We start from the raw sequence: 16,576 nt of genomic DNA, 5'->3' as shown, positions 1-16,576 counted from the left end.
GGCGTGATTTAGGGCCCTGATGCATTGGTCAGAATGAAGGTCCAGATTTTGATGGTATCTAGGGAAAATCTGCCCCGGGGTTTGTTCTGGAGGGTAAAGAGGGAGTGGACAAGTGAGTTTAGGAGACACATGTCTGGTATGTGTTGATGTCTCGGCTAATAAAACCACATGACGGTGAATACATCACGAGACTGTTTTGACATGATGATGGGATAAGTGACGTAACGTGCCCCGCTTTTTATTGATGAACTCTGGTTCCTTGGTCTCACAGACTATCAGTCCTCACTGTGCTCTTCTACCTGTGCTTGAGCTTCTACAAAGCTCGTAGCCTTTATTTGTGGAAAAAAAAAAAAAAAAATCCCAGCTTGAGCAGGGTCGCTTCAGAGAGGAAGAGAAGAAACCGGCGAGACATGCCTGCTCCACGAGTCAGCTGCTTCAAGGAGCAAAGGATCAGCCGGGCTAAGATCATCTTAAGGAGTAAGTCTGTTTTAACAGAACCTCCACAAAACAATTTGTTTAGGTCTGTGGGGCATTTTATATTCGAGGTTGTACTGGTTTTGTATGAGGCTGAACTGCAGTGGAGCAGGTGGCTGAGACGCTCGCAGAGAGATGATTAGCTGACTGGTGTGACTGTTATGCCCCTTTTCCACCGAGGCAGTTTGAGTGCTGGTTCGGAGCCTAATTTAGAACCAGTTCTTTCTTTTTCGACAGTCAGAGCCCGGCTCTGAACCAGGAAAAGTGGTTCTTAAGTAGCACCAAAACGTTGTTGGTCTAGACTTAAGAACCGCTTGTGGGCGGGGCCGTGGGCGGGGCTACTGTTAGCGCATTTGATAATGTACCTTAAGTATAATAATGTTTACTACACTTTTACTTTACTGCGATATGATACATTATCAGCACACATGATAGTAAGTAGCTACATGCTAAGGCTAACTTTTTTCTGTGTTAATGATAAAATAACGTTATGTACTTTCTCCATAACAACCTCCGTTTATACAGATTACATGGAGCTGCACGTACACGTTGGATTCGCTACGTTTGGGTGTTAATGTAGGTTCATGTAGGCTAACGTTGCTGTGTAAAGTGACACGTATACAGTGACGTCAGACTCGGCTCTGTGATGCTCTCTAACCGGTGGAAAGACAAACCGGTTCTTAGAAGGTTCGCCAGTGGAACCAACATTGAACCAGCACCAGCGCTAGCTCTGAACCAGCACTCGGTTCTTTTTGGTGGAAAAGGGGTATAAGACATTTGGGTCTGGTTACACAGGTACACTGATGTCAATGATGATCATAATAATGTATCCTCTTCACTTTCAATTCGCATCTCTCTCATATGCTTGTGTGCTCGTGCTTCCTGTAGCTGGGAAACATGAACAAAACTCAAGCCTGGATACAGAACGCAGCATTTGCGCATCACTAATAGTTTTGGCCGGAAAGTAATTTTATGTGCAGCATTGCTGCTATCTGCTTAGCTTAGACTTTGTTCACCCTTTAACCCATGAAATGCTTTTATTTATTTGTTTATTTCTTGATTTTGTGCAGTGCTTTTTGACCCCTCTGTCTCTATGCAGAGCTTCTTTTATTAGGTGACTTTGCTTGGATGTCTCCACTCAACCCTCTCTGGAAGGATCAGATGGTGCCTTTATGTAACGTCTTGGTGGTCAGGCTCAAAAAAGAGCACGCTGACATCTTATACCCATAACAGTTGACTAGGGACTAGTTTCTCTTGTGCTGAGTGGTTAAGGGCTCATGTGGGAGGAATAAACTGGGACCCCCTGGAATGGAAACTGGAACCATTCCAACTTTTTTTAAGTAGACTCTGTCATCAATCCTGCTGCTTGCCAGACTCTCTGTCTCTCTTTCTGTTCCCAGAAAAAGACCGGAGACCTGTACGAGATGTTGGGTCATAAAATGTGCATTTCATAACTTCTGTCAAGCCTAACCCTAGGGGGTCGGGCATGACATCCACCCGAGGAAATCCACCCGTCCTCTTGCACTTGATCACCTCACTGTTATTTATTGAGACGTACAGTAAGATGCCGCTCATGTTCACATGCTTTAGAGCTGAAACTTACTCTACTCTGGAATGTTCGGGATCTGCGATGCTCTGGATTCTTATTTCATTGGCTTCAGAAAGTCCATCTTCATAAGTACTAGAATTTTCACTCCACATAATGAAACCCATCTGAGCTCTGTGAAGGGATTTCAGGAAGCTCACCTCATCCAATCGAAGTACAGCAACAACATCCGTGTGTGTGTGTGTGTGTGTGTGTGTGTGTGTGTGTGTGTGTGTGTGTGTGTGTGTGTGTGAGAAAGATCCTCTTCCTCCTCATTTCCACACCTGTCTGTGTTGAGCAGTAAGATGCTTCTCGAATTAGCAGTTTAATGATTGATTTGGTTCTGTTGCTGAGTAACAGCCTCGGGGTGTGTTAATGAGGCACGCTGCTGGAAAGTGTTGCTCGTCTCTCTGACTTGTTGCCGTAGCACTTTAACGCGCCGCGTAGTTATTAAGAAATGAGTCTGGCATTACAGCACAGTGTGATCCTAAAAGATATGGGTGATGTGGGAGAGAGCAGAATCCATCCCTCCTTTCACTACACACTTTATCCTTGTGGGTTTTCAGGAAACCTGCAGCTCATCCCGGGAGACTCTGGGCACAAGGCAGGGTACATCCTGGGCAGATATTACCAACAGATATATTATACATGCATATATTTTACCATGCAGTAGTTTGTTAGGGTTCCGTGATAGATGTGCTGGGCCTCATTCATTTTGGACAGATTTCAGGAGGTATTGTCTTAAATTCCTCCTTCAGGGCAATCGGGCTGTTTTATATCATCGGCCACCAGGAACAGATGATCTGGCAATTTTCAAAAAATTACCTCATAGCATTGGTTCTAATATTCTCCTGAGATCTGAGCTAAAGCAAGCAAAGTATCTTCAGTTCAACCAAGGGTTTTCTTTCCCTTCAGTGCTTTTAACAGGTCGGCGAAGCGGCTTTAGGGAAAAATATTCATTTAGCAAATTTGTCCCTAATGAGCAAGCCAGACATGACTGTGGTGAGAAAAGTGGTGGCTTAAGCTATGGGTTATTGATCAGAGGCTATGGGTTATTGATCAGAGGCTATGGGTTATTGATCAGAGGATCAGGGTTTAAGCCCCAGTACTGCCAACCTTCTCCTCTTAACTCTGTCTGCTCCAGGTGCAGTACGATGGCTGACCCTGTGCTCAGACCCAACAGAGTTGGGATATGTGAAGGAAGAATTTCACTGTGCTGTAATGTATATGTGTCAAAGGCTTCGTCTATAAAACCTTGATTGAGACAATCAGGAGGATTTTGAGAGGAACCATGACGGTGCACTATATGGTCAAAACCGTATAGTTGTGTATCATATCGTCGCTGTCAGACGGAATCCTCGTATCTCCAAAACCGTTATTTTACAGGAAATTAAAAAAACGCCGTACCTTATCTGCAGTACACAGGGTTTAGTCCGCGTTGCAGTGGATTGTCTTGCGCTAAATTCCTGTCCTCAGACGAGCACCAGAACTAGCGGGGGTCAAGATTTTTTTTTCTTTGAGCCCAGTGTTTTGAAGACATTTACCTCAGAAGACGTGTTGATTCGTTGCGACTCTTCTTGAGGAGAAATATGCCGTGAAGCTCTCACACGGAGTGAGGAAGAGGTGGACAGTTGAAGTGTCCAATGGAGTTATGAGATTTGTGCTCAAGCTATTTTCAAGACTTTAGATTGGTTAATAACTTGTAAAAATAACAGACCCACGTGGGGACTGACCAATAGCATCGATATGTGAAAAAATATGAAATTGACAAATTTCCCGACAGCGACGTTATAGTCTTCCATCTCTAAGTACAGTATCGTGTATATTCTCTATGTTGTACTGCACTGTTTTTGCATGTTTATTTTTTTTGTCAGCTTTTCACACAGATTGATTGGTCGTGTAAGAGTTCTTCTCTCTTCCACCTGCCTGAGTTCACAGTGAAGCTGATCTGATTTGAAGGGCAACAGTATCTTACTCTCCATTCAGCCAGTCATGAATAATTAATCCATGCCGGAAAGTATGATGGACAGTTTAGCTTCCTCCTCTGTAAACGTCACGGCAGGGCGTCGCAGCTCCCAGCCTGCCTACGCTCAGTCCGCTCGTATATTTCCAGAGCACTGATGTGTTTCTGACACCATGATTCTCTCCGTAAGTTCGCGGGACGCTGTCGACTGCGGTGCTAGCGCACTCGTAATGGTTAATGACCCTCCCAAAGACTGTAAGGATGGACTGATACGGTACATCTGCTGCCAGAAGAATCATGCCTTTTCCGTCCGCTCCTGTACGTCCTGCTCTTTCTTCTGAACATTGTTTTTGACGTTTTTCTAACCTGTCCTCTTTTTCCCTAGAGATGTTTAGCAGTTAAGAATATCTCATTCTTGGTTTCATGGTTTGAATATTTTGCTGTTGTATAGATAGATGGATGGGATGGAGGCATAGCAGTAGATTAGGGCATTGCTAGGACAGAAGAGAAGTTCCCATCAGACGTGACGCTGAGTGCTTCTGGATCTGCTCCAAGCTCTAAGTGCTGTTATTCGACCGTGTTGAGCAGGTCAGTAAGCGAGCGGAGTCGTCATTACAGCCTTGTAGATGCAAGATATTACTTATTGACTGCATTAAGTGGGAGACGACAACTAGCCACAACAACTGCTTCTGCTGACTCATTGGTTGTCTCTCTGTTTGAGAATGGACTCTAGTAATTAGTGGCAAGCATGTGACACTGTGGGTGTCGTGTTTGTTCCTCTTCTGTGGCATTTGCTAATATCATCAAATGACTGAGAGTTTGAGGTCAGGAATCGACTAAACGTTACGGCATGCGTAGTTATAGTTCATAAACAACATCAGAACACGTAGCGAGAAACACGGAACAGTTTTAACCACAGAACTGAACAGCCTGGGGTTTATCTACAAAGTGAAACTTTATATTCTTTACAACGTTTTGGGTTTGAGGACTCTGGTTTATTCTAAGCGAACTGTTTATCCAGCAGTCGACACTTTTTGTAGATTTTATTTAAGGCTTTACTGATCATTCATAATGTAGAGTCAATTCCGTCCTGGTACCATGTTATACTGTAGTGCAGACTAATAGCTTTAAGTTCAGCTAATTTGCGTCGTAGTGTGGAGATTTTAGACCACGGAAACCATCCAGGTCTGATACGTTTCGTCACATCTGATGCAGCACTTCAAATTACAGACTTTCAGTGAGCTTTTAAAGTGGCCCACGGGGTCACATTTGAGTGGGACCAGGCACTTCCCTGAATAAGAGGCGTCTCGCTTGTGTGAAGTGATTTTTGCCACTTTTCATACGCAGGTTGACGACTAACCGTGTAGCCGCTGCGCACCAGTTGTGTCGGATATAAGGGCACTTGAAAGGTTACACCTGTTAGCCATGAATAAATCAACTGCGTTTATGGGTAAGGGTTTGGTCTGGTTTACGATGTGCATCACTAAAAAGCAAACATTTGTTGACTGAGGGATATTTGGTCGTAAGAACACAGCGATGGAGAATGGTAAAGAGATATCGGATGTCTCATCTGCACAAGGAGAACACAGAACAACAAAGAAAATGCTTTTATTTATCAGGACCTACATAACAATTGTGTAGTCTTCACCAACCTCTATAAATGGTCAGATAACCTTGTACATCAGTACATCCTACTGTATAATGTGTACTTTCTGTATATTTCGGTATATTTTGGCCCATTATTCTTTATAAAATTGCTTCTTCTCATTGATGCTTGAGGGTGTTTGTTTATGCACAGAATCTCAATAGGCTTGAGGTCTGGACTTTGACTTGACCATTACAATTACATTACATTCATTTTTTTAACTACTTTAGCATTTCAGATGTCAGTTTGCTGTGTGCTTTCGATATTATGATTTATGTTTGTAAAATAAAGGACATGAGGACCGTTCCTCATGGAAAGGACATTGTTCCAGAGTGTTTGTGGTAAAGCTGTAAAACAGGATTTCAGCTAACTGTCAGTGTGTAGAGGCTTGCATGACGACATAAACTACAGGAGACGGCTTCTCCTCACTGAGGTAAACAAAGACTTGGCTGACGACCTTAACATCTATTACTGCTGATTCGAAAAGTATATCTTCACACCTCTCACACACCCCCAGCCCACTGACGGCCCCATCACACCTCTGGTAACCGAATCCCCCAACGCTTCAACAGATCACCTTCTGTTTTAAACACTATACCATCGTTCCAGTCCCGACAGAAACCCTCCATCACAGGACTTTATGACACATTCACATTAATGACTACAATCCTGTAGCTCTTACATTTGTCACGATGAATCCTTTGGCCAGCTGGTATTGGCCCACCTGAGGAATATCACAGAACAGTTGTTGGACCTCCCCAGCAGTTTGTTTAAGGATCAAAAAGGTCAGTGGATGAATCATTTGTCATGGGGCTGCACTACGTCCTGCAACACATTGATTGCCCAGGGACATAATGCACAAATGACTTTGATGACTTCAGTTTGGCTTTTAACACAATAACGCAGAAAATCCTCCCCTCCAATTTCCGACAGCTACCTGGCTTCTGGCAGTGAATCACCAGCTTTCTGACAGGCAGGAAACAGCAGGTGAGGCTGGGCGGACTTACCTCCAGTATACCTCCAGTATACCTCCAGCACTGGCACTCCTCATGGACGTGTCCTCTCTCCACTGCTATTCTCTCTCTATACTGATGACTAAACCTGGCACTAGCGGCTGGTACTATAGTGCAGTCAGAACAATCTGGAGCTGAACATGCTCAAAACTGTGGAGATAACAGTGGACTTTAGAAAACTCCTATCAACCCTTACAATAGCCAACAGCCCAGTGGCATATGTAGAGTCCAACATGAACTCAAAAAGGCCCAGCAGAGGGGGAAGTACGGTCTGCCACAGGAGCTGCTGGTACAGCTGGTACAATCCATCCTGTGCAAGTCTATCAGTCTGTTTTTTTTTTTTTTTTTTTTTTTTTTTTAATTCTATATTATTTTTTACTTTACTGTATGACACTTAGTGTGGACGGCAGAGTAAGAATTTCATTGCGCATGCTTTCTGTCTGTGCATATGACAATAAACACTTTGAACTTGATGCAGCCACAAAACATGACCGATACAGACTGAAGCAAACAAAAAAAAATCACCTGTGTTCTTCTGCCCACTTTCCATGACTTGTACTCCACAAGAAGCAGAAAACCGCTTCATTACAGACCCTTCACACCCTGGACACAACCTTTTCAAATGGACACAACTCCTCACGTCAAGCAGGCTTTATTTAAATTTGTTAAATAAACTGTACATTTATGCTACGTTTATTTTACTGTCTGTAAATTAAACATAGTCGTTATTTTATGTCTGGACTTTTGAGGGTCACAACAGCCACGGTACCAAGTTCCTCATTTGTTTAAACACACACTCGGCCAATAAACCTGATTCTTATTCTGAATGTAAACTGATAAATGAAAGCACAATTGAAGTAGAGTTTTATTTTATTTTGTTTTGCCTTGATTGTTTAAATAACTAGATAAAAATATCTGATCTCTAGCATCCAGTATTTTTCCTCCATTTTTCGTTTGTTAGTCTTAAGCACAGTCGGTCGGTTGGGAATTCCGTGCCTATATCCCCCCAAATGGTCTTGTATTAATTATAATTCAGCACTAATTTAAATACGGTGTGTTAATTGTGTTCTTTAAAATTCAGTGCACTGGAACCCAAGGCCAAAACTACAGCTGTGCGTTTACTTTTAGGGCATTTGGGTCTGTTGCTGCAGCAGGGCAGGCGTTTATACGTACAGTAGGGTGTAGCCTCTCGCTCGCTTTGACACACTCGGATGAACAAAACTCTGCCTTAATGTGCTGAGCGCTTTGAGGTTTAAGCGATACGTAGGTTTTTTGTTTTATTGGACCAGTGTGTGAAGACGCCAGGCAGGAAATGCCTTAGGTAGTGCGGTAATAAAGTGTGGAAGGACTATCACCTGCTCAGTGAAGCATTGATTCAGACGCATCTGCTCAATACTGCATTGATTCTGCCCTGTAGTGTGAAAGGCAGCATTTGGACTAGTTGGACGTTTGGTAGTGTTTGCCAGTCTGTTTGCCCTTTCGCTTTGGCTCCATGCTGCGGGACCTCTCTACAGTCTGAATAAGCACGGGCAGAAAAGCTGGAACTCTCCATTCCATCTACAGCAGCAGTTACATGCTGCTCTCTGAAATCTATTTCCACCTCCATTGTGTCTTAACCAGCCGGCTCAGTGTAATTAATCTATTTTGTGTTCTTGTAGTTCCCGAAGTTGGCGATCAATTGAGGTGTTTTTTTTTTCTTTCTCTTTCCCCCTCTCTAAAGGCCCCACGTTGCCAAGACAGAGTCCTCAGGTGCAGAATGGCCCCTCGCCAGAGGAGCTGGAAATGCAGAGACGGTGAGTATCAAACTTCTTGTATCAAAAGCCGTGATTTAACCAGTAAAGTCCGTATAATAATAGTTGCTCAAGTTGTACTAATCTCAACCAGTAATTCATAATAACTAGCAGACTAGTTGACAAGTTTTTGTTTCCTTAGCTAAATCGAACGTTTTTTAAGACGTCGATGTTTTTGAGCTGTTGTGCTACAGCTTCGTGTGTCTTGTGGATAAACATGAAGCTTGAGAGATAAAGGAAGGCCGAGCCGATTAACACGAGTGTATCAGATGCGCGTGGTGTACATTTATTTACTTTTGATAGGAAAATCTACACGTGTTAAAATGCCATGTTTTTGTGATATAAAAGATAAATTGTCAGATACTTTTCAACCTTATTGTGAAACTCCAACCTTTTAAATTAAAGTGAAAAACACTCCATTCACTACGTTCAGTTTAATTAGAAATTCTGTGTAAAACAATATTTTAGCCTTAGATAGAAATGGATGATGGTAGTTAGTAGTTCATTCACTTAGTAAGTGAAATTCTTCATCTTAAGTGTTTTAGCCTTTGGGGGTTTTCACTAGAATTGCCTGGTATTTGGAGTCCTTCATGATTCCACACAAACTGATTAAAGCCCCAGTTCCAGGAGAAGAAAATCAGCCTTTCCAAAGCATGATGCTACCATCACCGTGCTTCACAGTGTGGATGATGTTTTTTTTTTTTAGTGATTGTTTTGCTTTTTGCTATGGAGAGATCGAAGCAGAGACTTTTGGACCAGGAAACAAAGTTAAATCCTAAATGAATTGCATTGTTAACCCAATGAGCCTCCACTGTCCCAGGTATGATTTTAAAGATGCCCTGCCACACGTATTTCATTACTTTTGTGGTAATGTCTGAAGTTCACCATGGACTCTGTAACTTTTTTTGTGGAAATAATGCCTTGGTTATCTTGTTTCAAGCCATTCTAGTGTGGTATAGAAGTCTGCAGGAAGACTCATGAATATTCAAATGAGCTATGCTGCTTGGCTCCGATTGGCTAACCGCTAGGATATGAGAACATGACTATTCATTCACCCACACAATAAGTAGCCTAGGCTAGAGGAAATTTGTTTACAATCACCTTGAATTGCGGCAGAACGGCTTCTTCACAAGCCCGTTGACGTTCAGCCATCCTTGCTGTATAGGAAACTCACTGAGCTACACGAATTCTGGGGGCGCGGTCTCAAGTGGGAGAGCTCATGAATAGTAATGAGCTCAGTCACTCTGATGTCAGACTGACCAGCTTTTCTAACTGACCTGATTTCTCCCCTTATTTCTTTTAAGTGGTTAGAACTGACCGGGGAGGTAACAGTTCGTTTTCACATTCACGACACAACACAAACACATATGGACCAAACACATATCAAGTAAAAACCGTTTTGTGTGGAAGGGCACCTTTAAGGTTGTATATATTTTCTTTGTTTATTTAAGAGCACTACTCACCTGTGCTAAGAGTTGTGGTACCGCCTGAACTGGTTCCCTTATTAGTGTTGAAAGAGAAATGTATGAACTTTGGCTCACATTCAAAAGTATCATCTTATTGTAGCCAACATCATGTCTTCTTGTTAGTATTGGTTCCCTTTAGACCAAAATAGATACCGATACCTGCTCAGGGCTCAGTTATGAATGCTATTTGAAAAGCTGGAGCTTAAATGACCAAAATATGCATTTCAGTCTAATTGGTGTCAATCAAATTCACCTGAAAATATACCGACAAACATTTCTTATTGTGCTTTATCTAGATTTAGAGCCATGTTTTAAGCCAAAAGTTCATTTTCAGGGTCTTAAGACTGTAAAACCAGAAACATTTTAGCAAATATTTTTACCTCAGCACTTCCCATTTATCATCTGTAGACATCTCTGAACCCATAATGGATTCCTCCGATCAGTCTCTTTAGGCCATTTAATAGCTAAATTTCTTCCACAGTCAAGGAAGTGTGAAGCCTTTCTCAGTTTCCATTAAACACCCACAGGCAGCATTGTGCTGAAGGTCGTACTGACGGGTGTGTGACAAGTGATTGAGGACTGTATTGATCATCTACACATAACCTAGGGCTAGGTTTGTTGGAATGTTGAATGGAATGTTGTTAAACACATGAACGAGAGATTACCTTGAAACTTTTGTACAACTTAATGATCTTATACAAAAAATGATCACTGATGGTCGCTGCATAAACATTACACTCGTCTGTTAAACAGACAAATTGGTAGGAGTCTAATGCTGCTAAAGTCTCAAACGGTGTACTGACATGTCCTGTTCAGTTTAAAGCCTTACACTTTTCCTACTGATGAAGTCCTGTATTAAGATTGCAAAGTGTTTTAGATCGTTTCTTAATGAATGATGAAAGCATTTCTCTGTGAAAAGTCAGACACTGTTTCTGTAGACTGAATTCATTCTGCTGCTCCCATCATGAGCTCTCTCACTCTCACTCACTCATCTTCTACCGCTTATCCGAACTACCTCGGGTCACGTGGAGCCTGTGCCTATCTCAGGCGTCATCGGGCATCAAGGCAGGATACACCCTGGACGGAGTGCCAACCCATCGCAGGGCACACACACACTCTCATTCAGTCACACAATCACACACTACGGATAATTTTCCAGAGATGCCAATCAACCATGCATGTCTTTGGACCGGGGGAGGAAACCGGAGTACCCGGAGGAAACCCCCGAGGCACGGGGAGAACATGCAAACTCCACACACACAAGGCGGAGGCGGGAATCGAACCCCCAACCCTGGAGGTGTGAGGCGAACGTGCTAACCACTAAGCCACCGTGCCCCCCCCCATCATGAGCTCATTCATCAATAAAGATTAGTGAGAATGTTCAGAAGTAGCCATGCAAATTCAAGCCATGACGCATCCTTCTCCATGCTGGACTCATGAGCTTGTATGTTTTGAAGCATGAGCAGATGAATTCTTCCTCCATACTTTGTCCTTTCTATCACTTGCTAGAGGTTCGTCTTAGCTCCAGAACGTTTGTGGCTTAACTCTGGGTTCCTTTGTGATCTCCAGCTTGCTCTGTGTAAATTGTTGGTGCCACTGATGAGAGCTGTCAAGGAAAACCTCCGAACTACAGTGTTTGTCATCAGCTGATGTTGTTTTTCTTGGCCAATCTGTTCAGTGTCTGGCTTTTGGTACACCAGTGGTTTATTATTATTTATTTATTTATTTTTTGTTCAGGACAGTCCACATTGTTGTACTGGGTTTGTCTAAAGCTTGTGCAATGATTGTTGTGCGTCTTTTCTTAGATTCAAAATGCCTTGATTTTCTCCTCCATAGACATCCATCTGGTCTTCATGTGGGTTTATCCTTTTTAACAACAATGGGTTCCATCCAAGATCATACATCCAGAGTTATTAATTGTATAAACTAGTGTTAATTTCGTCACCTATTTTTAATTTAGTCTTAGTCTTGTGCCAAATGTCCTTGTTAGTTTTAGTCATATTTAGTCATTCACATATCTTTTTTTGTTAGTCAAGTTTTAGTCGAATAAAAGTCTTTTAATTTTAGTCTAGTTTTAGTCAAAAAATTGTAGTCTTTTTTAAAATAACACATTATTACTGAGATTATTACTGATAAACATTTCAGTAAAAAAGTGTTTCACATCTCAAACATTGGTTAAATGTCATAATTACCTGACAAAATACACTTGTTGAATGATTTTTGTTGAATGCAAATGTTGAACGTGTCTGGTTTTTAATTTCTGATTTAGGAGACACATTCACAAATGATGAACTTGTTCTGAAGAGAATTTTACTTTAACCAACACAATTCTAAAGCTGGGGCCCGACAGACTCCGACTGACAACTTAAGTTACAAAGGGTTCTAAAACTGTTTTGGTCGCGTTGTGTCTCATGTTTCTGTTCAAATCAGAAATAAAATAAATATACTCAGAAAAACTGAAAAGAACAGGCCTACTTTACTGTGGGCCTAAAATACAACCTATTTACAGTCCGTGAATCACAAAAGTATCAGTGAGACGTTGAGAACACACGTTTAAACAGTGCATACACTCGAACTTGACCGCACATCACATGTTTTACTTTATCGATACTGCTTTTAATCGTAATGCAAAGACCGGTCATCGGGACATAAGCTGTCATGTACAATAAAAGAGCCTGCGGAGCAACAGGAAATATAATTTATCACAAAAATCCTGACTAGACCAGGGGTGGACTTATCTTAGTTTTTATTTTATACAAAACATTTTCGTCTCGTCTTTTTTCGTCAACAATAACGCATGTTAATTTAGTCTTAGTCAGCGTTTTTGGACGGTGGTGCAGTCTCGTCATCGTCTCGTCTTAGTCATGAAAAAAAAAGGTTGTTGACGAACATGTTTCGTCTTGTCTCGTCTGACGAAATTAACACTTGTATAAACATTCAATCTAACAGCACACACCTGGGTGTGAAGAGACATCGCATCAGTCACATGTTCCAATAATATTGATCACTTAAAAAAATAAGTGGGTCCAAACAAATGGTACCATATTCCGGGTTGTTCAACACGTTTAGGAATATATCAGGAAATGAAAATTAAAATTCCGATCTTTTCCCCCCTCAAACTCAAATGTCTTCGGTGTAGAGCTAAAAGAAATGATTGGTCTTTCTGATCTAATACCAAAGACGGTGTGTGTATATATATATATATATTTATGGAACTACAAAATATTTAGCTGTGGTTTTATCAGCTTACAATAAATAAAGCTTACGAGAAGCTCAAGTTTGTGCAGTCGATCATGAAGGTCACTTTATTTGTTCCCTAATGCCATCTGTAATTCTGTTCTCTCCAGAATCCCTATAAAGGTGAGCGAATTATTCCTTCAGCTCAGGGATTCATTACTGTACATCATTATTTATCAGATTCAGTGCTCAGGTTTGGATCAACAAGTCTTACTCTGATTTTAAAGAGTCTGAATGTGTTGACGTGTGAACTGCTCCTCATATTGTTTCACCGGATTATTAGCAAGAAACTGGAATGAAGCTAATGTTACCCCTGTACTCTCAGGGCTATAATTAGCCGGGCTACTGCTGATAAACTGTAGGGTAAATGGGTTGGCAAGGTAAACCTTCATATTTCAGATTTTTAATTCCCATCCGTCACGTTTTGTTTCGACGATTAAGAATAATACACCCAGCGAGAAAATAAGATGCAGCAGCGCTCATGTTATCTACTTTTGATAAAAGCAAGCTTTTATGCTTTTACATCTTAAACACTCAAAACGAATCTATTCGTGTCATATTTATAGTATGCTGGTTGTGCATTAGCTACCTCCTAAATTTCTGTATTAATACGAACATTCCGGATGTGCGAGAGTGCTGCGTTATGGAAGCAAAGTTTGCAACAGCTTGCACTCATCAGCCATGTCAGGTTCTGTAAATAAAGATCCCTCCATATAAGGATCCCTCACCTAATCTGCAGAGAATCTGTTGAAAAGTGGCAGGCTTGCGTTCTCTGAGGGAATGTCTTTGTGTATGTGTAATGGAGCCTCGTGCTCAGCCACACTTCCAGCCCACTGCCATATTTAGCGATTCCAGTCAATGGAACTGGTTAAATGCTTCGAGCCTGATGTCATTCCGTGATGCAAAGCTCATACAATGCTGGCCACTGAAGACAGCTGTGAAGGAACGCACAGCAGGCCGCTCACACGTGTTTATAAACGGCTGTCAGTGGCCCCACTTACTATCAGAGCGCGGTAGAGTCGAGCTGCCAGCTTCAGCACTCGGCACTAACGACTTGTCAGAGAACCATAATTAGCTGACAGCTTGTCATGGAATGTCATATCTGTTTCTACTGCTGGAAATCAATCGCTTCTGAAGGTCATTGATACTTTTTTGTGGATTTATTAATATAGATTGACTTTTTTTTTTTTTTTTTTTGTAGATGAATGTTATACAGGAGAAGGACACCGGAATATAAATAGTGACTTTGATCACTATGTGATGGAAAATATTGATATGATGGAAAAAAATTCCCGTCAAGTGGAGCAAGCAGAGACCGAAGCAGTCGGGAATATCCATAATTCACGTTCTTGACTTCGGACACACTGATTTATTAAGTGTTTTGTATTTGATCATACCTCAGATGGATCTCGTGTTATTTCAGAACAAGTCTGTGCACTGCTCACATATCAAGGCTGTAAGCTGAATCATTCTCCGAGCCCCTGCAGACAAACACTATCGTCACAATTCTTCTACAGTCTGTGATCATGGTGGACCGGAACGAAGACGTGTTTATAGCCTGACCGTTCATGGTGCCTCACATCTACAGAATGATTTTGGAATCTCATGCACTGATGATGATGGTGTGTGTGGTGTCATTACAGTATCCAGTAGTACAGTGTTTATCTAATATGGAACGTCGCCCAAGTATTCACGTAGACTTGGCTTTGCTTGGGATTTTACATTTACGGCATTTGGCAGACACCGTTATCCAGAACAGCTTGCATTTATCTCGCTGAGCAATTGAGGGTTAAGGACCCCAGGAGTGGCAGCTTGTTGGAACACTGATTGGAAGGTCATGAGTTAAATCCCAGGTCCAACACCTTAACCTCTGAGCTTTACCGTAGTGTTTGTCAAACAACACTATAAAATTAACTCCCAGTTGCTGAGCACTTTTTAGTAATGTTAGAGTTTGTTATATTTTATTCTGTCACTGGAGTACCAGAGCACATTTTAATGGTGGGAGTGTGGACCAGTGCTTCTACAGAAAATGTGGACACATCAGAGTGGACGGATAGTAGCACAATTATACACTGTATTTCTCACACAACTGCAAAAACGTTAATGCGAAAATAGATTCGGAAACAATTACTAGCCAACACTGGACCATATGCAGCTCTCTCTGTAAACACTGTTCTGTTTCAACAGACTTGACCTTTACCGGAAATACTATACGTCACTCCCGAGTCTTCTGTTAAATACAAATCGCTTCTATTGTTGTTTAATTGTTTGAGCCCAAACATGAGAGCTTAAATGCTCTTCACGCCTGAATCCCTTCTCCCTTTATAGTTTAGTTTATTAACAGAGGTTTATGCTCACACACTTTCTATCTCTCTATACATCTCTTCCGAGACTCACCCGTCTGTGACTGTGAAGCCGGACCTTTTGTGTTCTTGAAGGACGTTTCACGGAGAGTCTCTTTCGTTTTTCTTCGGTTCTATGCAGTGCAGTTTTCGAAGTCACTGCTTGTTTTTTTTTCTGCATCTGAATCGAAACGTCCTACAGCTCGTCATCCTACATGGTCAATGAGGACCCTTTAGAGACCAGTTTCCAGCAGTTTGTGCAGCAAAGAGCACATGTACTGTATATATTTAAGTGCTTTGCTTATCACCAGCATGCTGCTGATTAGTGATTTATATATTATTGTGGAAATAAACGTAGGGTTTTCGGGTTTTGCTCTTATTTCTCTCTGGCTTCTTTGCTCTCAGGCTTTCTTCTCCCCTCCCTTTCCCGACAGGACGGCCCGAGCTCAGAGGCAGCAAAAGGGAGTCCGTTTTTCACTGCGCCAAATATACTGTAATAGTGTCTGTTTAAAAAGACATGAATAGGCTTAATGGGAGGCTAAATATAGCTCACTGGATGCTGATGTACAGGTTTCCTGTTCCGCTCGCCTTCAGCACATCTGCCAGGTGTTTCAGCTCAAGTTCATTTCCTATCATTTTCTTCAGCACAGAGAATGTGTTACTGGAACAGACTAGAATACTAATTATTGTTGACTCTGGACGTATTTTGAATCACTTCACACACACACTCACCGGCCACTTTATTAGGTACACCTGTTCAACTGCTCGTTAACGCAACTTTCTAATCAGCCAATCACATGGCAGCAACTCAATGCATTTAGGCATGTAGACACGGTCAAGACAATCTGCCTTCAGTTCAAACCAAGCGTCAGAATGGGGAAGAAAGGTGATTTAAGTGACTTTGAACGTGGCATGGTTGTTGGTGCCAGACGGGCTGGTCTGAGTATTTCAGAAACTGTTGATCTACTGGGATTTTCACACATAACCATCTCTAGGGTTTACAGAGAATGGTCCGAAAAAGAGAAAATATCCAGTGAGGGCAGTTCTGTGGGCGCAAATGC

General features: G+C 41.8%; 1 protein-coding gene across 4 annotated transcripts in view; it reads left to right on the top strand.

Annotated features, from left to right (window-relative positions):
- Positions 1-16,576, top strand: part of enah (ENAH actin regulator) — a 90,769-nt gene that overhangs the window by 51,182 nt on the left and 23,011 nt on the right. For all 4 annotated transcript variants that reach the window (XM_060866899.1, XM_060866900.1, XM_060866898.1 and 1 more), the window contains exon 4: positions 8,401-8,473. In XM_060866899.1, coding sequence (XP_060722882.1) covers positions 8,401-8,473 — 73 coding nt within the window. The remainder of the gene's footprint in view (positions 1-8,400; positions 8,474-16,576) is intronic.

The sequence above is a fragment of the Tachysurus vachellii genome, chromosome 3, assembly GCF_030014155.1.
Source record: "Tachysurus vachellii isolate PV-2020 chromosome 3, HZAU_Pvac_v1, whole genome shotgun sequence".
Taxonomy (NCBI): Eukaryota; Metazoa; Chordata; class Actinopteri; order Siluriformes; family Bagridae; genus Tachysurus; species Tachysurus vachellii.
The sequence above is the reverse complement of the archived record's forward strand: the minus strand, read 5'-3'. Positions and strand labels throughout refer to the sequence as shown.